The sequence below is a fragment of the Triticum urartu genome, chromosome 3A (genome assembly GCF_056163025.1).
Source record: "Triticum urartu cultivar PI428250 chromosome 3A, HENAU_Tu73, whole genome shotgun sequence".
NCBI lineage: Eukaryota > Viridiplantae > Streptophyta > Magnoliopsida > Poales > Poaceae > Triticum > Triticum urartu.
In genome coordinates, this window is record NC_141875.1 from 640035089 (window position 1) to 640056249 (window position 21161).

At 42.9% G+C, this 21161-nt stretch overlaps 1 protein-coding gene across 1 annotated transcript; it reads left to right on the forward strand.

The window, feature by feature from the left end:
• Positions 1–337: 337 nt before the first annotated feature.
• Positions 338–8141, forward strand: LOC125548986 (protein NRT1/ PTR FAMILY 2.12-like). Its single transcript, XM_048712487.2, has 4 exons — positions 338–464; positions 4838–5055; positions 5809–6389; positions 7012–8141. The coding sequence occupies exons 1-4, from the start codon at positions 338–340 to the stop codon at positions 7907–7909; spliced, it is 1824 nt and encodes a 607-aa protein (XP_048568444.1). The 3' UTR covers positions 7910–8141.
• The last annotated feature ends 13020 nt before the right edge of the window (positions 8142–21161 follow it).

Genomic DNA, 21161 nt, shown 5'->3' on the forward strand with positions numbered 1-21161 from the left:
AAGTTCAAGGACCTGTGGTGCTATTATCTCATAGTTTTTTTTACGGGCCGTTCGCCAGCTGATGTCAAAGATGACATCGTCCGCATGTTTAGCCGTATTCATGCGCGCATCCGGCCATCCCGGCAGGGGAGTGACGAGACAAATGACGAACCTGTTCGTCAGCTACTACGTGTAGCGTACGCGCGTGGACGGAGATCACCGAACCGCTGGTTTGATCACTGGCGAGGCTACGTGCGCGCGCTCCTCTTTATATACCTGCGCACGCACACGGCGAGGACGGCACCCTTAAAATTTGGGTATTTGCTCCCTTGTCCCCGCCGTTTTTCCTTCAGAAGACATGGCTGCTCCGGGCACTGCTGCGGAGGTGGAGGTGGATGTGGGAGGTGGGGCGCTGGAGAGGAGCGCCGGCGGCGGTGGCGGCAGGAGGAAGCCGCAGGGGTGGAAGTGCATGCCCTTCATCTTAGGTACGTTTCACAAGTTCAGTTCTACTACTAGATTTCATTTCCATATCTCTCGATCTGCTCTGGTTTGTTTTTTCATTTCTACATGCTGTGCGTGCGTGCGTTTTATCTGGATCAAAGTTACAAGACTGTCAGATTTACAACTTAACATACATCTATGAGCGTAAATATGGTCAGTTTTGCTTGGGTTGAACCGTTGAAGGGACAGCGGGGGCTTTAGTCAGGTTTTACTTTCAGGTGTGTCCACCCTTGTATCACAAGTGGTCTGCCGGAAGTTAAGACTCAAGAGTACAACACCTAAAGTCAGGGCGAACACATAAAAAGTACTCCTTTTGTCCCATAATATAGAACGTTTTTGCAAGCTAACGTAGCTTGCGAAAACTTTTTATATTATGGGACGGAGGGAGTAGCTCCGTACGTCACGCTGACATTGTTCTTCACACGAATAGACTCAAAATAAACCTATTCTTTATACTCTACAAAGAAATGGTTTGAATGCTATGCGTTCATCCTCACATATTACCTCTTGAGCTCCGATTATCTCTTGAGCTACCAGCAAAATTATTATCATAATCATCATCCATTCACAATCTTTTGGTTAGTTGATTCGTTTGATTTATTTTCTATGGTACTTCTGATTTGTACAGAGTTACAGGGTACAATGACACAAGTGCTAATTTTCAATAATAGTGCACAATAATTTAACATCCATAGCACCGCACGCCTATTTAGTTAGTATAGAGTAAGTGGTTGGTAAGACAATTTTATTTGAAGTCTTGCATGCAATTTAGATATGTCTAGAATGGTTTTATCTTAGCCTTATCTTCAATAACTGCGTATTTACTAAATATGTGGTGAGACATACTCCCTCCGTTCCTTGATATAAGGTGCATAGATTTTTGAAAAAAAATCCAAAATATAAGGTGTATTGTGTTGCACCACTCGTCTGGATAATGTTTTTAGGGATTTGATTGCATTTTCTTATATTAGGCAAGCTCCTCTATTTTCTCATGTCAATTAGTCTGGTGTAATCTCGCCCAAACCTTGTGAAATTTTTCCTCCACATGCGTTCTTTAATATCCGTGCCAAAAACTATACACCCTATATTAAGGAACGAAGGGAGTATTATACTAAGAGATCATCTTTTAAATAAGAGAAGACAAGCCCTTTTTTTCTGATTTCTCTCTCCTCTATCTCAACATTTATTCTACATGGCACCCTTAAGATAGCACCGTTGTACATGCCCTTAGAAAGTCATCGTGTCAGTGTGTCAAACTATAATTAATATTACCGTAGTAATTGTACTTGTCAGTGTCGGACTAGGGATTATTCGGTTTGGTTAGCTATTGTAAGTAGGCTTGCTTGTACATGAGCTTCATATGGACTTGGGTCTTGCTAGCTTTGGTGGTTCGTGTAGACTTAGGTACATAGCAGCAGGTCGTGGCTTCGTATATATTAGAGGCTAATGCGCGTTTCACTGCATCATTCTTCATTCATGAGATTAACCCTTTTGTTCTTTAATTGGCTATTATTATCTGTTGTCTCGTTTTTGGATTGTAGTCTACGTTAGCTTGTGTTTTTTCCTGCAAATAAAGGGGTTTTAATTATGTCCTGGCAGTTTTTTTTTTCATATATCTTGTTGGGTTGTTGATGCAAACAGTATTCGTTCTGGGAAGAGTGGAGATGTTAGATGCGTGGTTGGAGTCCTTACACCCATTTCGGCTTCGCTAGTGGTTGTGTGACCTACTTGAGAGTTCTTATTTCACATTGAAGCCATGTAAATGTTGTAACAATGCTCACATGGGCCGGCCATGAAGCTTCGGCTCGCTCGGCTCGAACTCCGTGCTCCACTTGCTAGTTTCAGGTTTTCCCTCCACTCATTCCACTGCTAGGTCAGAAAAACAGGCTACATATTTTTTATTTAAAAAAGTTCATTAAATCAAAAGGTTCACATATTTTAAAGAAATGGATTTCAAAATGTGTTTTGAACTAAAAAAACATGAATTTAAAAATATAATGGATGTCAAATAATGTTGGCGAATTTGAGAAAGATCACATACTTTAAAACTATTCGTGAACTTTAAAATTATTCATAAATTGTAAAAGTGTTTGTGAATTCCAAAAAATGTTCTTAGTTTCTAAAATGTTCAAGACTTTAATAAATACTCATGAATTAGCATGTGAAAAAAAATGAAACAATAAACAAAAACGCGAAAAAATAACAGGAAAAATAAAAGAAAAATTATTAAAACATGTGAAAAACATAATAGGAAAGAAAAAATGAAAATAATCAGGCAATACCTTCTCAAACTGACAGCCCCAGTGACACACACCCTTACACGTGGGGTTCATATCACCCCCATAGCCCCCTATGCACCAGATTGCTTCAAATCTAGGGAGTTTAGAGCATCTCCAGCCGTTCGCCCCCCAGGGGCTTGAAATAGCGCCGTTTGGGGGCCAACATACGATAAAATGGGCATGGGGGCGACCGCCCCCCAAGGTTGCCCCAGACACCGTTTTTAAAAAACCAAACTCGGCCAAACACGACACAAATTTGAAGGAAATTTAGGCGTTTCACTGATATTTGTACAAATTAAAAACATAATTTAAAAACAAACTAAAAACAACTACTACTACGCCGCCGCCGCCCACCCGCCGCCGCCGCCTTGAGCCTTCTATATGCCGAGGAGCCTGTAGAAGTTGGTGTAGTCGTTGTCGTCACCGCCTTCCTACACGCCGCCTCCGTCCTTGTTGCACCCCTGACCCGCATCGCCGATGCGTGGGGGGTTGGATGGCACGGGCGCCTCGTCGTCACTGTCGTCAAGGATGACGTGCCGCCCTCGTCGTTGTCGTGGCGTCGGGCGGCGATCTCCTCGAGGGCGTGGCGCTGGCGCTCCATCTCCTGCCGGACATAGTCGTCCCGTGCCCATTTCAGGCTGGTCTGCTCGGCGGCGGCCATGGCTTCGTGCTCCTTCTTCACGGGAGGAGTGTCGACTCGGTCTTCGGCTTGACGAGGCGGGAGGAGGAGACCGGAGAAGAAGGGACGCCGCCCTCGTTGATGACGAGGGCACAGCTACGCGTGCGCCGCCTGAGCGGCGTCTCTCGTGGCTCCAGCTTGACGAGGAGGAGTGTCGGCGACCCAGAGGAGCGGGAGCCCGACGAGGACAAGGACGTCGTTTCCATGCGCCTCGGCGTCCAGGGACTGCAGCGGCAGCGAGAGAAGGAGGGGGTGCCGGGTACTCCAACCGCAGCGCATTGCTGACCTCAATGTGCTCGAGGATGGCGTCGAGCATGCGCCCGAGGACGCCCCACCATTGGCGCCACCCCTGGGAGTTGAGGGGGGCGCGGGGTTCAATGTCGTTTGTGGAAGCGGTCGAAGTACGCCGTCCATAGCGTGTGGCTGTCCGGGGCATACCTCGGCTGATTCCGCGCGCTCTCCGGCAGCGACAATTTTATGCATGCGATCCCGGCGCGCCGGTCAGCACCAGAGGGCGGCGGTGGTACCGGGACTCCGTCGATGCTCATCCTCCATGAGCCCCGCACCCGCATGTCCGGTGGCGCCAGGTAGTCCGCCTCGTAGAGGAAGCGGGCCTCGTCCTCGTGCAGGTGGCGGCCGAAGCCGTTGGCCGCCGCTTCGTCGTCGGGGTAGCGCTCGGCCATGGTCGTCGGCGAGGAGAGAGGGGAGAAGGGGCGTCGATGATGAGAGGGGCATCACTAGCGAGAGGAGAAGGGGTTGTGGCGAGGGAGTGTGTGGCCGCAGGCGAGGGAGGGCGACTTTTATAGCGATGGGTGGGCGACGAGCAGGCGACAGTCGTGTGTACGCATGGCGGGAGGGGACGTGATGCGCATCGGCGCCTTCACTGCGCCGCCCGTAAGGAATCAATGGAAGGTTGACCGGCGGCAGCCTTCGCATTGATTCCCCGCAGGAAAACGAGGTAATGTGGACGACGAACGCGCCTAGTCGCTGACTCAGCGGGTCCACCAGGCTTTCGCCCCAAAAATGTTTCCCACGGCGCTCCCGGGTGCCTCCTGGCGCGTGGGTTCGGCCTGGGTCCCCCGGCATCAAATTTGGCTCTAACTGGCGAAAAATGGGCTTCTGAGGACATAAGTGGGCTGTTTTTTCACGCCGGCGATAAAAAAGGGCCTTGGGGGCCTGTTTGGGGGAGTGGAGATGCTCTTAGTATCTTATAATTGATATATACATAAGGTTGCCTGAGTTTTGTACAGTGAGTTGAGACATTGAGAATAAAAGAACAAAGGGCAAGATATAAGCCCTTGGCAAAAGTTTTGTGCATGTGTATTTGTCTACTTTGATGTGATTGATCTTGAGGGCGACATCTACATAAATGAGTGTCTGACATTTTGTTCCTACGCAGCAATCGCTACATTTGAGAATGTCGGGTCACTTGGTATGGTAGCAAATTTGGCGCTCTATCTTGTGAAGCGCTTCAATTTTGGGCAGCTCACAGCAATAAACACTACCAACATTTTCTTCGGCACGCTGAACTTCACGCCGTTGCTAGGTGCCTTCATCTCCGACGCCTACTTGGGAAGGTTCAGAACCCTTGCCTACGGGTCCTTCTTTAGCCTCCTGGTATGTATATGCCACGGTCAAAACTTGTTTATCAGCCCTGTTTCACCTTCATGTATTAGCAAAAAGGAAGATAATTTTTTATTGGGACAATTGGCCTCCCGTTGATTTCCATTAAAGAAACCACTAGAAGTTTTACAAAACGTCAAAAATAAATAAAAGTAGAAAAAATCAGCCACCAAGGAACTATGTGCATGTGTTTGGGCATCCATCAAACACCCCTAGAGCTTCCTTAAAAGATTTACATAAAACATCGTAGGCCTCCTAGCCAGCCAGCTAGCCAGCAAAATCTTGCAGCAAGCCACTAGCAATAGAAAAACTCCAAAGAAAAAACATATGGGTCTGAAATTACTAATCATAGGAGCATTAGGCACTTTAGGTATCAAAGAATGACAGCATGATTGAATCATTCCACATCCAATTTGAAGCAAACGCGAGATTAGTCATCATTGTCAAAATAAGTCTAACAAATGAATGGAATAACCAAAGTTGTTGATTGATTAATATGACAAATGGCATGTCCATAGAACATGAGTCAATGATGAACAATTTATCGGCTTATTACCACAACAAAACTTGATGCATCAACACAGGAAATTTATTTACTTGGTTAGCTGTTCTAAGCAATTACTATCACAAACTAAATTTTTTTGAACAACTATACTAAATTTCCTACATGATATTCGCAAATCACATTAACTAATATTTTTACATTTCCCGTAGTCTAATTCACGAATTTATTTGGTGCTACAACAGGGAATGCTAGGATTGACTTTGTCTGCATCAGTTCCAGCTTTCAAACTAGCAGACTGCAATCAAACAGTTCAACTAGGTGAACATTGCAATAGTCCATCAACACTCCAGCTCAGTGTGCTATACCTATCTTTAGCATTTCTAATCATTGGCGGTGGAGCAATCCGACCATGCAGCTTACCCTTTGGAGTAGACCAATTCGACATGACCGATAGAAATAGTCAAAAAGGCCTAAATAGCTATTATAACTGGTACTATGGCACAACTAATATTGCCTTGGTGTTTTCTATGACTATTCTCGTCTACATTCAGGCTACGATCAGCTGGCCAATAGGATTTGGCATACCAACGTTCTTCATGTTGTTGTCAATTATCATTTTATTTATGGGTACTAGACTTTATGTCCATGTACCACCAGAGGGAAGCATCTACACTGGAATTGCCCAAGTTTTACTAGCATCATTTAAAAAGAGAAGACTCAAGCTTCCAAACTCGGACGATATAAGTCAGCAAGAGTTGTTGCTATTCAGCCCTCCCACGAGGGGCCATCGTATTTTCAGATTGCCACTTACTTCCCAGTTCAGGTAAACTAAAGAAGTAACCACAATGTTTATCAATAAAAAGTAGCGAGAGTGGAAGTATCACAACACATCCACAAAAATAACATTTGATACCATCCCATTCCAAAAATTCCCATGTTATTCCGAAGGAAAAAAATGAATAATCAAATTTTGTTGTTAATTTTTCTCATTAACTTATTACCAAAATCTAACAAGTTCAAGGACCTGTACAACTAGGGGTTAGAATAATACTATGTATATCCTTTTGAGGGACTATATCCTACCTTGGTATAGTGTCTTGTACGCTCGACAACATCATCAAACAATTATTTACCAAGTCGCTTGCGCGAGTGTTTTTATAGGCTTAACATCCATGTAGAGTGCCCGCTCCCTAAAAAAATATAAGATCGTTCAGATCACTAGTCATCTACGCAATGAAATTTGTTTACAGATGGAGTACTTGCTAAAAGCATGTAGAATTCGGTATTGGTAAAAGTAAGCCATTTTGCTGCAAGTATAGTGAGCAAAATTGCATTCTTATAATATAAATAGCGCGTTAGACATACAAAACAAAATATCAATAATTTCAAATAATTATTTGCTAGATGCTAATGTATACCCACCATTTATTGTCATTTGTTCTCAGGTTTCTTAACAAAGGTGCGATTTTAAAGGATGGTGATATAAATGACGATGGTTCCGCAAGAAATTCATGGGAGCTTTGTAGTATCCAACAGATAGAAGAAGTTAAATGTTTGATAAGAATTTTTCCTATTTGTATATCTGGCATCGTATGCTTCATCGCATTGGTTCAACAATACACCTCTGCAAGCTTTCAAGCATTAACAATGGACTGTCACCTTGGAACACATTTTGAAATCCCTGCAGGCTCTGTTATATCCATATCCTTTATCGCCCTAACTGCATTCCTGCCGATTTATGACCGAATATTGGTACCTATAGCTAGAAGATTCACCAGAGTGGAAAGTGGAATTACAGTTCTTCAGAGACAAGGTATAGGATTGGTGATTTCTCCCATATCAATGGTGGTAGCAGGGCTTGTTGAACACAAAAGGAGAAACTCAGCATTGTCTAATGGAGGAAAATCACCTATGTCAGTCTTTTGGCTTGCCCCCCAATTGATTTTAATGGGTATTGCTGATGCCTTCAATGCAGTTGGACAATTAGAATTCTATAATAAGCAGTTTCCAGAGCAGATGCTAACCCTAGCAGGATCCCTCTTTTACGTTACTTTAGCTGGAGCAGGCTATTTGAGTACTGCTATGACAAACATCACAAACAAAGTGACTACGAGAGATGGCCACAGAGGCTGGATCGCAGACGATATTAATCTCGGCAAGCTTGACTATTACTTTTATTTAATTGCCCTCGTGGGAGTACTGAACCTTTTCTACTTCCTCATATGCTCCCACTACTATCAATACAAATCCATTTCACACTATGCTGAGGAACCCATCAAAATACAGACCAAGGAAGAGGCAGAAGCAGAGATGGACCCCAGTAGAGATGCACCTAACAAGTAAATATTGTACGGGATATTTATCCCGCACACAGTATATACTTTGGAAAAGTTTCATCAGGTCTTCATGTTTTACTACATGGCACATGACATTATTACCTTTTGAATGTGATGAAGAACAAGTGTGCCTTCTTTTAGTCAGGATGTATGACTGTTACCCAAGAAGTATCAACAAAGAGCTAAAACGTCTTCTGTATTTCAATTTGATGAAGTGCGAGTGTTTGGAACATAGTGAACCCAACAATTTTGTACAAAATTTTCTTTGTTCAGTAATAACTTAATCGTGGTGAAGCTATTAAGTCTGTTATTTATCTGTAACAAGTACACACATAAGATACTTGTTAGTACATCTTCATGTATGGATGTTCTCAGAAAGAAAGAAAGAAAAACTTATGTATGGCTTGTTACTTGTTTTGAAAATAGTATATGTTTGAAACAGTTCACTGAAGTTTCACCCTATATGCCCCTACGGATTGAACTCGCCTACAAATTATAATAAAAGGCTTTTATAACTTGCTAGTTTACTTCACTGGAGGCATGGTCCACACATAGTTGATTTGTTTCATCTAACTGTTTTAGGCCCTAGTCTGATTCTAAAATGATTTGTATGTAATATAAACATGTTTTTTTGTGAACTAATACTATATACCTAAATAGTCGACCATCGCTACTTGTTTTAGCTTAATATATGCACACATGTCACATTATCAAAGGCCCATCACCACATGTATGGAGAAAGTTTGTCATGATTAGTTGGTCCCCACTACTTATATGTATCTCAATATGCACACATCCCACCTCACCACACATGTCACTAGAACACGTAATACTACTACTTATATTCTATAAATAGATTTCAATTATACAATATATAATATGTATTTTAGTTTTAGTTCATATATTATTAATGTAAATATTGCGTATGACCAAATCTCACCGAGATATATTGCAACCGATTCAGTAGCAACACGAGGAATCTATTACAATGTAATCATGTTGAGAGTCTTTTGGGGAAATCTTATCCATCGCTCAATGCGTTAAATTGCCTCCATAAGCTCGGTGTGCCAGCGCATCAAGTGTCCCTCATGGCTCCTCTAGCTACCTAGGACGTTTGGTTGGGAAAGGAAGTTTACGTAGGATACGTAACAAACTTACGTGAGTCTAGCAACGGATGAAAGAAATACCATACTCCCCTAACCCAATAACCATGACTCCAGACTCAAATAGGTCTAGTATTTTATTTCAACACATGACATTTCATCCGGGTTATAACTTATTCTCCTTCCCACCCTCGTCGACTGTGCCTCAGTGTTCACACAATGACAACATGTTTGAATGTTGTCAATCCTAAGACCTCTCTCTCTCTCTCTCTCTCTCTCTCTTGGCATATGATAATAAATTTGCATTTTTTCTATGAGGTTTTGGTGAGGCATGCTTGCGTGGTTATATATATTCTTTTCGTTTCTCATCCTGGTTTTGCCGAGGTGTTCATTTTCAATCCGGATCGGCATTGGTATGAAACAAAGAAGGATCATGCGGTATTGATGAAGGTTGCACTCTAAATAGCATTTTTAAAATGGTTAATAGGTAAAATAACAACATATTTATATTTATTATACATATTTTTCTAATCAAATTCTATATATAACATGTTAAATTTAAAGTTAGGATTTAGAGATATGAATATTAAAAAAACATTTGATGTGTATTGCGGGTTGATTAACTCAAATACCAAGGGGATTTCTGCAAACACGAAAATCTGACTTAAAAATGGCATGGGGTTGATTAACAGAAATACCATGGATTTTTCTGAAAAAGCGAAAATCATACTTCAAAGTGGTTGACTACTAGAAACTTGAGGGAGTTTTATGCAAAATAGCGTGACGGACCAAGAATACCTATTTCCTTTATTAGTAGGTAATAGATCATTGGAAAAAATGTAGTTGTCCCGGTAACATATATCATCACGAACATAACTAAGAACTAGCTGGGCTTCATTCTAAAAGAAAAAACCTAGCTGAGCTTCTTTTTGACAATCCTCTCTTCTCACGGCTCAACGAGACCATGTTTTGTACCGCGGCGACTATTTCTCGCTTTATGTGAGAGCCCCTTCTGACTCGCTGAAGATCTTTCCACTACGATGAAGTTATCAGGCCAGCCCAATTTTTTTTTCGTTCGCGATCGCTTGTTGCGCTTCGTTCGCTAGACTGGTTTTCCATCGAGTTCCTTCGCTAGCTGAGCTTCCTTTGCTGGTTCTGCTAGTTTTTTTTCATTTTTTTTTGTTTTCTCATTAGTTCTCCGGTTTTCCTTTTTTTTTTAAAAAATTATCTTCATTTCTCATCATTTCTTTTTGATTTTTTTTCTTTTCTTTGTTTTCACCAGTTTTCTTTCGCTTCTTCTCACAAAAAAGCACAGCAAAAAAGTGCACGTAAGAGGACTCGAACTCGCGCCGCAATAATGCAGGAATTGGTTAGCGAACCACTACGCCAATGATTGACAACAATGCAAACTATTTAAGAACTAGCGTAGCCACGCTATTTATTAATTATTACACAGCAGCACTTCGATTTTTTTAAAAATTTAAAGTTGATTTTTTATGAAAAAAAGTTCATCAATTTTATAAAAATGTGCACAAATTTTTCAAAAAAAATTACGAATTTGAAAAAACGTTCATTGATTTTGAAAAAAGTTCATCAAATTTGAAGAATTGTCACATTTGAAAAAAGTTCACCAAATTTAAAAAAAGTTCATTGGATTTGAAAAAAGTTCACCAAATCTGAATAAGGTTTACCAAATTTGAAAAAAGTTCATTGATTTTGAAAAAATATTCATCAAATTTCAAAATAAAAGTTCATCATCTTTTAAGAAAAAGTTCATCTAATTTGAAAAAAAATCATGAATTTTCAGAAAAATTCAGTGCATTTAAAAAAAAGGGGAAAAAATAAAAATGCGTGAGAACTGAATAGTGGAATAAAAATGTGCGGAAACTGAACAGTGGGCGGGAAAAACTGAGGAAGGTAATAAAGGCATGCACAGTGATTGATAAGACTATATTATCTTAAACCTTGCATGCAATTTAGAATAACAATAAAAATATATCTACAATAGATTATCTCTTTGCTTTATCTACAATAATTAGTTATTCCTAAAAACACACTCAGCCATATTGTGCTAGATTATCTCTTAAATAAAAAAAGACAAGCTTTTTTTTACGAATTCTCTCTCCTCCATCTCAGCATTTATCTATGTGACACTCCTAAGGTATCATCATTGTACATGTCCTAAATGGTAGACAAAAGCAAGAATGCACGAAGTCATCGGTCTAGCCTACTATTTAGTGTTGTTGTCTTGGAACTTTGGATCCTATCGCCCGCATCTTTTTTGGAGTAGTTTAAACAAAAGAAGAAGAAAAGTATATGGGCCGGCCTAGCTTGGATGGCTTTAGGCGCTTTGACGGGCGCATGAAGCGTCATAGGGGCGCCCGTTTTGTACAGGTAGCTATTTTTTTAGGAACAACTAACAAAGGAGTACTTCTTCGGGAGCCATGTAAGGGTCACCTGGGGTTGAGAGCATGCCAAGTGACGCGTCACTTGTCGTGCTTTGGAGGCTCTCTTTTATTTTTATTTTTTTATTTTCTGCATGCATTTTTGGCTTTTAGGATGGTTTCTTTTCCCGGTTTTTTCGGCTTCCCCGTTCTTTTTTTGCGCAAAAAACATGTTTTCTAATTTTTTTTCTTCCGCGAGAGGCATAATCGTGCTTCTTAGAAACAAAAAAAAATATTTTTTTCTTTTATGAGAGGTACAGTCTTGCCTCTCCGAAACCGAAAAAACACGTTTTCTTTTGTTTCCTTCTGCGAGAGGCACGGATTTATTTTCGCGAGTCGTGCCTCTTGAAAACAAAAAAAAAAGTGTTTTCTTTTCTTTCCCCTTCTGCTAGAGGCACAGATTAGCTTTCAGATTTGCTTCTGCAAGAGCCATAGTTGTGCGGATCCGGCTTGCCTGCTCCCAACCCATGCTCCCATCCGTGCTCCCACTCCATGCTACGGCTGTCTTTCTCTTTTTTCTTTCTAATCTAATCATCTCCCTCCTAATTTTAAGAGGTGGGGCCGGGCCTTATTTTGTTCCAATCAAATCATGTCACGTATGCGGGAGCACGGATGGGAGTACACTGGGGGAGCAGGCAAGTCTTGTCCTAGTTGTGCCTCTTGTAAACGAATAAATATGACTTTTTTTCCTTCCACGAGAGGTACACATTTACTTCTCGTGGAGGCACGGATTTGCTTCTGTGAGAGGCACAGTGGGAAGAATCCGACGGTGAAACCGATTCAATATTTGGTTGCACGGTTTAAAGGTAAAACGTTTTGAATAAACGGACACATGAAAAAAAACTCGCAGGTTGCGACAAGTGACGCACATGCAGTAACCACTTAACGCAACCTACCCGGGTGGGAGTGACCTTTGTGTAGAGTGCTTCTTAATTAGTAATTTGGAGTTTTTTAGGCAATGTACAGTGTTCTTTCCCGCAAAAAAAATGTACAGCGTTTTCTTTTTTAGAAGAAGGCAATGTACAGGTACTACATGTAGGAAGATCGGTCTGGGCCTGTAAACTTCGGCCATCAGGGCATGGGCCTCAGGGAACTTATAGTCTGCATATGATTACATCCATGATTTCCGTCTAAAAATACAGCTATTCTAAAAATTCTCAAAAGAAAAGCTATTCTAAACAAATAATGACAGCCATTCTTTTTAAATTGACCCCCCCCTCTAAAGAATTATAATACTACTCCCTCCGTTCCGAATTACTTGTCGTGGTTTTAGTTTACCTACAAGTAATTCGGAACGGAGGGAGTAGATTTTTATTTATCGAATTTCAGACATTTAGTAATTTCTTCATCATGGAAATGCATTTTGCTGATTATCGTATGCAACCGTCCGTCCGTATGTCGAGTCTGCCTGCTTGGAGGTGGCCGGTGAGGCTGTGAGAGCGATTAATTGCTTGATTTCTCCTTTGCAAAAAGGAAAAAAGAAAGGAGAACCTTGATTTGAATAATGAAATCCTGCATTCATATGGATGGGATCGGGTAGAAACCGGAACCAAGTTCCCTAAGAAAACTATCAAAGCACACGACATATCGAGGTGCTCGTTCTCCAAGACCAGGACCTGACATCAAACATTTCGGCTTGATCACGATGTCTTAGAGGCCGGAGACCATTTCCATACGTATCTTGCCAGTATAGTCTGCTTCCTATTTGTTAGGGGATTAAAATTCTATGCTCATGAGTATATACTCTCTCCGTTCACTTTTGTTAGTCATGAAGCAAAATCTAGTAGACGCTCACTCGGGCGCGGCTAGAAAGCGTGTTTTCCATTTTTACCCCCGTGTCGGCCGAGACACGGTGGCATAGCACCGGCATCCCTCCCTCTCGCTCGCTCGCATCGCCTGCGCCCTCTCTCGCCCATGCCGCCTCTCCCCGAGCTCCTTCCCCGACCGCGTCGCCGGCACCCTCTCCCTCGCGTGCGTCGCCGACGCTCTCTTCCTCTCACATCTCCCTCTGCATCATTAGAAATGAGATCCCCCCCCACCCCCTCTTGTTCTCCGGTCAGCAACGCCGATGCTTGATCTACGACAGGGACTACCAAGACAGCACGACGGAGCTGTTGTTGTCGGTTGTCTGGTGAGGATCTCGTCTCCTGCAGCCGCTGCTACCTGGCTGCCTTCGTCGTGCTCGTCGTCACCACCACCTCAACGCAAGACCCCCCCCCTTCATTTCTCCCCCACACCACCTTTCCCTTCCACCCTGAGGCCCCATTTGGTGGTAAGGGGTCCCTCGGGGATCCCTGCCTTTTTCTCGGGTGGCTAACCCACGTGCTGAGTTGGCCCTGGTCAAGCAAACCACCCTATCTGGTTGCATGCGAGGGAGGAATATCCATGGCCTTTCCACGGCCCAACCCCGGGTAGATCTCCTTGTGTCGACAACTCAGGGAGAAAACACTCGACTCGTTCCTTCTCTCACTCGTGAGTCGTGATCCTCCAGCCTCCGCCTGCATGATGCTCCCACCCCTGCCCCCTTCCTCCCCTCTCGCCGGTCATCCAAACTGAGCCGGTGTTCTCCCCATGGTGGGAGGGGATGAGGGGATCCCCAATGTCCATGGAAATTACCCCGAGGTGGATTAGTGCCCTGGAAACTTTACTCTTCCAACCAAATTAGGCCTGAATGAGTGCCTGACTGACACTCAAGCCGATTTGTTTCTCCACCACGTGGATCTCGCCAGGTCCGACTACGCCGTGGACATGGTCACACAGTAGTGGCCGCGGGAGGGTGGCGGCAAGGGCCTACCTCCACTACAAAAAAGACACATCCGTGACATTTTGGGTTGAACGGATTTTTTTTTCTGTCATGCTATTCTTGTAGAACTTATTAAAATTCTTCACCATTAGACTCAATTCTTCATTGAAGTTTTGTTTCTCACTTGATGATGTGGGAGCATCACATGAGGCATTGTAAGCACCACTTGACTTGTTGTGAAGCTCTTCCTCATCCTTGAGTGACATCTCATGAGCAACAATCCTTCCAATGACTTCCGTTGGCTTGAGATCTTTATAATTGGGCATCATTTGGATCAATTTGCACACGGTATCATATTTTCCATCCAAGGCTCTTAGGATCTTCTTGATGATGAATCTATCGGTCATCTCTTCGCTTCCTAAGCCGACAATCTCATTTGTGATGGGAGCAAGTCTAGAGTACATTTCAGCGACACCTTCACCATCCTTCATTTTGAACTTGTCAAGTTGACTTTGAAGCACATCCAATTTGGATTCCTTGACGGAGTCGGTACCTTCGTGCATATCAATCAAAGCATCCCAAATTTCCTTTGCATTGTCAAGATGGCTGATTTTGTTGAATTCTTTGGGGCACAACCGTTGAAGAGAATATCACAAGTTTGAGCATTGTATTGTAGCATCTTCAACTCTTCCGCGCTAGCCTCTTGGTTCGGTTCTCTCCCATCAAAAAATTCACCTTGCAAGCCAATACACACAATAGCCCAAACGGCAGGGTTATGTCCAAGAATATGCATTTTCATCTTATGCTTCCAACTAGCAAAATTAGTACCATCAAAGTAAGGACCTCTACGGTGGTAATTTCCCTCACTAAACGCCATACTCTCCTAGGTTGTGAAACCAAGGCTATGATCACCAAAGCTATGGAAATCAAGGCAAATGGAGACCAAAGCTCTGATACCACTTGTAGGATCGAAAGTATGTCTAGAGGGGGGATGATTAGACTACTTGACCAAATAAAAATCTAGCTTTTACCAATTTTAAGTCTTGGCAGATTTTTAGCAACTTAGCACAAACAAGTAATCAACCTACACATGCAATTCTAAGAGTATAGCAGTGGAATGTAAAACAATTTCATATGAAGGTAAAGGGAGGAGTTTGGAGGGAGCAAACACAATGTAGACACGGAGATTTTTGGTGTGGTTCCGATACGTGGTGCTATCGTACATCCATGTTGATGGAGACTTCAACCCACGAAGGGTAACGGTTGTGCGAGTCCACGGAGGGCTCCACCCATGAAGGGTCCACGAAGAAGCAACCTTGTCTATCCCACTATGACCATCGCCCACAAAGGACTTGCCTCACTAGGGTAGATCTTCACGAAGTAGGCGATCTCCTTGCCCATACAAACTCCTTGGTTCAACTCCACAATCTTGACGGACGCTCCCAAGTGGCACCTAACCAATCTAGGAGACACCACTCTCCAAAAGGTAATAGATGGTGTGTTGATGATGAACTCCTTGCTCTTGTGCTTCAAATGATAGTGTCCTCAACACTCAACTCTCTCTCATAGGATTTGATTTGGTAGAAATATGATTTGAGTGGAAAGCAACTTAAGGAAGGCTAGAGATCAAGATTTATGTGATTGGAATGGAATATCTTGACCTCAACACAAGTGTAGGTGGTTCTCTCTCAGAAAAAGTATGTTGGAAGTGTAGGCATGTTCTGATGGCTCTCTTCACGAATGAAGAGTGGGTGGAGGGGTATATATAGCCTCCACACAAAATCTAACCGTTACACACAAATCACCAAACTCGGTGGGACCGAATCATATAACTCGCTCAGACTAATTTAGTTCAAAATGTGAACGTAAGGATCTTCGGTGGGACCAATATGTCAACTCGGTGGGACCGATTCCATTAGGGCTAGGGCATAACATAATCTCAGTGAGACCAATTACACAAACTCGGTGGGACCGATTTTGGTAATAGGCAAACAGAGAGTTGGTCAGGCAAACTCGGTGGGACCGATTCGCTCATCTCGGTTAGGCCGAAACATTACGAAGGGGAAACAGAGAGTTTGCATTGCAATCTCGGTGGGACCGATCGCTCATCTCGGTTGGACCGAAACGTTACGAAGGGAAACAAAGAGTTTGCAATCCCATCTCGGTGAGACCGAGATCCCTATCGGTGAGACCGAAGTGACTAGGGTTTCTGGCAGTAGCTATGTCAAGTGAACTCGGTGACGCCGGATAGAAGATTTCGGTGGGGCCGAGTTTGACTTTTGGTTTGGGACATATGTGGATATGAGAAAGTAGTTGAGGTTTTTGGAGCATATCACTAAGCATTTTGATCAAGCAACTCATTAAGCAACACCTCACCCCCTTTTAATAGTATTGGCTTTTCCTATGGACTCAATGTGATCTTGGATCACGAAAAGTAAAATGTAGAGTCTTGTGCTTTGAGCTTGAGCCAATCTTTTGTCCTTAGCATTTTGAGGGGTCCACTTTCTAATCCATGCCATGCCAATCATTGAGCTTTCCTGAAATATTTATCTTAAAATAGCATTAGCTCAATAAGCTATATGTTGTTAGGAATTACCAAAACCACCCAGGGATAGTTGCACTTTCAAGCACCCCCAAAAGTGTTGACCAACTGTGTTGCCGCCCCCTCCTGCCAACCGCCGTTGCAAGTCCTCAACACTCGGCACACAGGAAAAAACCTATGACGCCATGCTTTGACACAACCAAAACTCCTCTCCGCCATTGCAAGTCTCCGATCGCGGCCACCATGACTTTCTTAACCACTGTCAACGTCGTGGAAATATATATTTAGACATATCCCATGGCACTGGCAAGACAGCGAAGCTTCGCAACACGCCCTTATGAAGCCTCTCTAGCCGAAGATGAGGGCGTGTCCGACCATATCAATTCTGATCTAGATATCTAGTGGCGCCATGCGTCAAAAACCGAGATCTCCGAGAGGAAAGACCAGAACCCGTCGGTGTCCAGATCGAGGAGACCGGCATGAAGTAGATCGAAGATTTGGAGCTTGAAGAACAGCAGGACCGACCACCACGGAGCTCCCCTTGAAGAACATATTGGTATACATGCACATGTGTGTGGTGTGTTCATGCACATACACATCCTTATACAACTATTCCTAGGCCAAGAGAGAGATCATGAGTACTCCTAGGCTAAGAGAGAGATTGAAATTGAGTATTCCTAGGCTAAGAGAGAGATTATGAGTACTCCTAGGCTAAGAGAGACATTGAAGTTGAATACTCCAAGGCTAAGAGAGAGATTGAAACTATGCATGATTTGGCACTGGCCTGGAGTAGTTCATCGATAGTGTTAAAAATTCTGTTAAGCAGACATGATACTTCTATTCTTGGAGTAAATTCAGTTAAAGAGCTTGGCTCCTGTAATATTTGCATCTCATTTTTATTCTAAGCAAGTTTGCTGAAGTTGTTGTAGTGTTAGTGCAAGCTTGCTGGAGTGTTTTGCAACTTGCTAGGAGTATATATTCTTTGTTGATGAAAGTGCGTTATATCGACTAGAGGGGGGTGAATAGGTGATTTTTATGAATTCTTCACTGAGGAATTTGCAGGTGAGGAAATTCCTTAGCGAAGAACTACTAGCAGCGGAATAAGTACTCAAAAGTAATCATAATAGAACACAAGCATAGTCATCATGATGAAATGAAGACAGGCACAGAGTACAGAAAGCGTAAGCACAAGATAACACAGGATGAAGACAAACCGACTGAAGAAATTGAACTGAGGAAATTGAGAAAGTCTCCAGTCAAAGTCTTCAAACACAGATATGAGGAAATGAAAGAGTTGAGGAAATAGAACCAGTGATCTTGGTGAAGACAATGATTTGGTAGACCAGTTCCAACTGCTGTCTCAGTTGTACATCTGGTTGGAGCAGCTAGGTATTTAAACCTGAGGACACACAGTCCTCACCGTATTCTCCTTGAGCTAAGGTCACACAGACCTCGCCTAATCACTTGTGGTAAGTCTTCAGACTTCCGAACCTTCACAAACTTGGTCACTCGGCGATCCACAATTCCTCTTGGATGCTCTAGACCTTGACACCTAACCGTCTGGAAGAAGCACAGTCTTCAAAGGTAACAAGCGTCGGATCCACACATGATCAATCTCTTCAGTGATGCTCAATCACTTGGGGTTTGTAGGTGTTTGGGTTTGGGTTTTCCTCACTTGATGATTTTCGCTCAAAATCCTCGGAGGATGGGATGCTCTCAAATGACAAGTGTCAGTTTCTCTCGGAGCAGCCAACCAGCCAGTGGTTGTAGGGGGAGGCTATTTACAGCCTAGGGAGCAGCCCGACCTGATAAGACATAAATGCCCTTCAATGATATGACCGTTAGGTGGGTAGATATTCTGGGACAGCTGGCGCATAGCACAGCAATGGTCGGAATTGTGCGAATCAAATTCCTCAGGGCTATGATGTTCCTCACTATGTAGGCAATCCGCACTGGCGAATTCCTAACTCCTCAGTTAGAACAAATTCCTCAGAGACCAGAAGAACTTCGTCTCTGTCACTGAAGAATATGACTGAACTGTATGAGATTTCCAATGGCTTCACTCGAAGGGATTGATAGGTGTAGGATTTTGAGTTGAGCATCAGATGGAAATTTTTCCTTAGTATTTCCTCGACCCCCTTTAAAAGTACGGTGTTTCCTAAGACTCAAGAAAGAGAAAATGAAACTACAAAAACAAAAGTCTTCACGCTTCATGTTCCTCAAATGAATACCAAGTCTTCAAGGTCACACCAATTTCTTCACTTTCAAAGTCTTCAGAAAGTCTTCAGAAATTCAAAGTCTTCAGTCGAAGAACTTCATTTTTAGGGGTCGACTTTCTCTGTAAATATCAAACTCCTCATAGACTTATAGAACTGTGTACACTCAAAAACACATTAGTCCCTTAACCTATAAGTCTTCAATACACCAAAATCACTAAGGGGCACTAGATGCACTTACAATCTCCCCCTTTTTGGTGATTGATGACAATATAGGTTAAGTTTTCAACGGGGATAAACATATGAAGTGTAAATACTGATATTGAGGAATTTGATTGCAAGATATAGAAGAACTCCCCCTGAAGATGTGCATGGTGAGGAATTTGCATTTGAAGCAATGCACACTTGAAGAGTTGAATCATGGAGATCTCCCCCTATATCTTGTAATTCATACACGCATTTGACATATCATAATGAAGAATTTGGAATGCATGATGAAATATGGTGACTGATGTAATTCAGCATGCGTGCATTAACATATATGAGAAATAAGCATGCAGAAAAACACATCGAAAGTATCAGAGCACCATCGAGTTTAAGTTTACAACTCGATCCAATAAAGTTTCAGAAGAAAGAGAGTTATAACTTAGCAAAAAAACGCCCAAATAGACAGACCCGCTTGAAGACTAACTCAAAATTCTCCCCCTTTGTCATCGAATGACCAAAATGATCAAAAATGAGGACTAACGCCCCTGAAGAATATCAAGTTGATGAAGGAGCGCCAGCGTTGTTGGGGTCATTTGTCGTGGAAGGGCCTACTGCAGTGTCGTCCAAGTCTTCATGCTCGTCGGTGTCGCGCGATGAAGAATAGGAGCTGGACACCAAAGGAGGAACCTTGACCTTCTTGTATTTCTTCGGTGGAGGTGCAGACCAGTCAAAATCTTCCTTGAGACCCATTTTCTTGAGATCTTCTTCACCATACAGATGTGACAGAATGGCCCAGGTGTGACCGAAAACTTCATGGAGGTAGTAATGGTTTTTTTCGCTGCATTGTGTGTAGCAGTCATGTTGTGAAGAAATGAACCAAACTAACGCTTAACCCATTTATGGTTTCGATGCACCTTCTGGTGAAGACTAAGCAGAAGTTCACGGTCAGTCATCACACGAGGAGCAATAGCTTGAGGAGTAGACTTGGGTGCATTGGCAGCAGAGTCATGTGTGGCAGAGTCATCATTGGTGGAATAAGATGCAGCTTTGCGAAACTGATCATCCAATGGACGAATGCCTTCATTAATGACAGCAGGAGCCTTGCCCTTTTCATCAGTTGAAGAAAAAGCCTACTTGAGGACTTCAACCGGGGGCAGATAGCTAAGGTGATTCTGAAAATAAGCCTTGTAGTTGAGTGAAGACCTTGTCCTGAGGAATCTCATAATCCAAGGTGCATAAGGTTTCAGCTCAAACGGAGAAAGTGCAGAATTTGCCAGAGTCCTCATGAAGAAATCGTGATAGTTGATAGGAATGCTATGTATGATGTTGAATAGCAGATTCTTCATGATGCCAACTATTTCCTCATCAGATGAGTCATGGCCTTTGATGGGACTCATTGTCCTTGTCAGAATGCGATAGACAGTCCGAGGCACATATAGTAATTCCTTCACGAGGAATTTGGTTCGTGGGGCCTGACCTGGCTTCAAACGCTTCATCAGAACTTGCATGTAGTGATTTGTAAGCTCAGATTCATTGTAGATGGAATGAGCAGCTTCAAGGGGAGGACTGAGTGGTAAAGCATGAAGCAATTCAGTAGTTGGTGCCGTGTAGTGAGTGTTTTCAGACATCCAGTCCAGCGCCCATGAATTCACATCTTTAGAATCTCCTGTGATGTGCAGCGTCGCATAAAATTGAAGAATGAGTTCTTCATTCCAATCACAGATGTCAGTGCAGAAATTTAACAGTCTAGCGTCGTGAAGAACACTGAGGACTGGCATGAAGCACAGCAAAGATTCCATATCCACGTGAGGAATGTGCTCATGGTAGAAGATTTTGTCTTTGTTGAACAACACTGAGGAATAGAAATTAGCCTGGCTGGCAGTCCAGAAACGCCTTTTCCTAATGCGAGCAGAGTCATAGGGGTTGTAGTCTGTGAAGAATACGTGCTCGCCGAAGAAATCATCAGCCTTGAATTTTTGCTTCCTGGAGAATGGATCCTTTGGC

Coding starts and splice junctions, on each gene's coding strand:
- LOC125548986 (XM_048712487.2), top strand. CDS start 338: ATGGCTGCTCCGGGCACTGCTGCGGAGGTGGAGGTGGATGTGGGAGGT. Junction 5,056..5,808: donor GGTCCTTCTTTAGCCTCCTG/GTATGTATATGC, acceptor GTGCTACAACAG/GGAATGCTAGGATTGACTTT. Junction 6,390..7,011: donor CCACTTACTTCCCAGTTCAG/GTAAACTAAAGA, acceptor ATTTGTTCTCAG/GTTTCTTAACAAAGGTGCGA.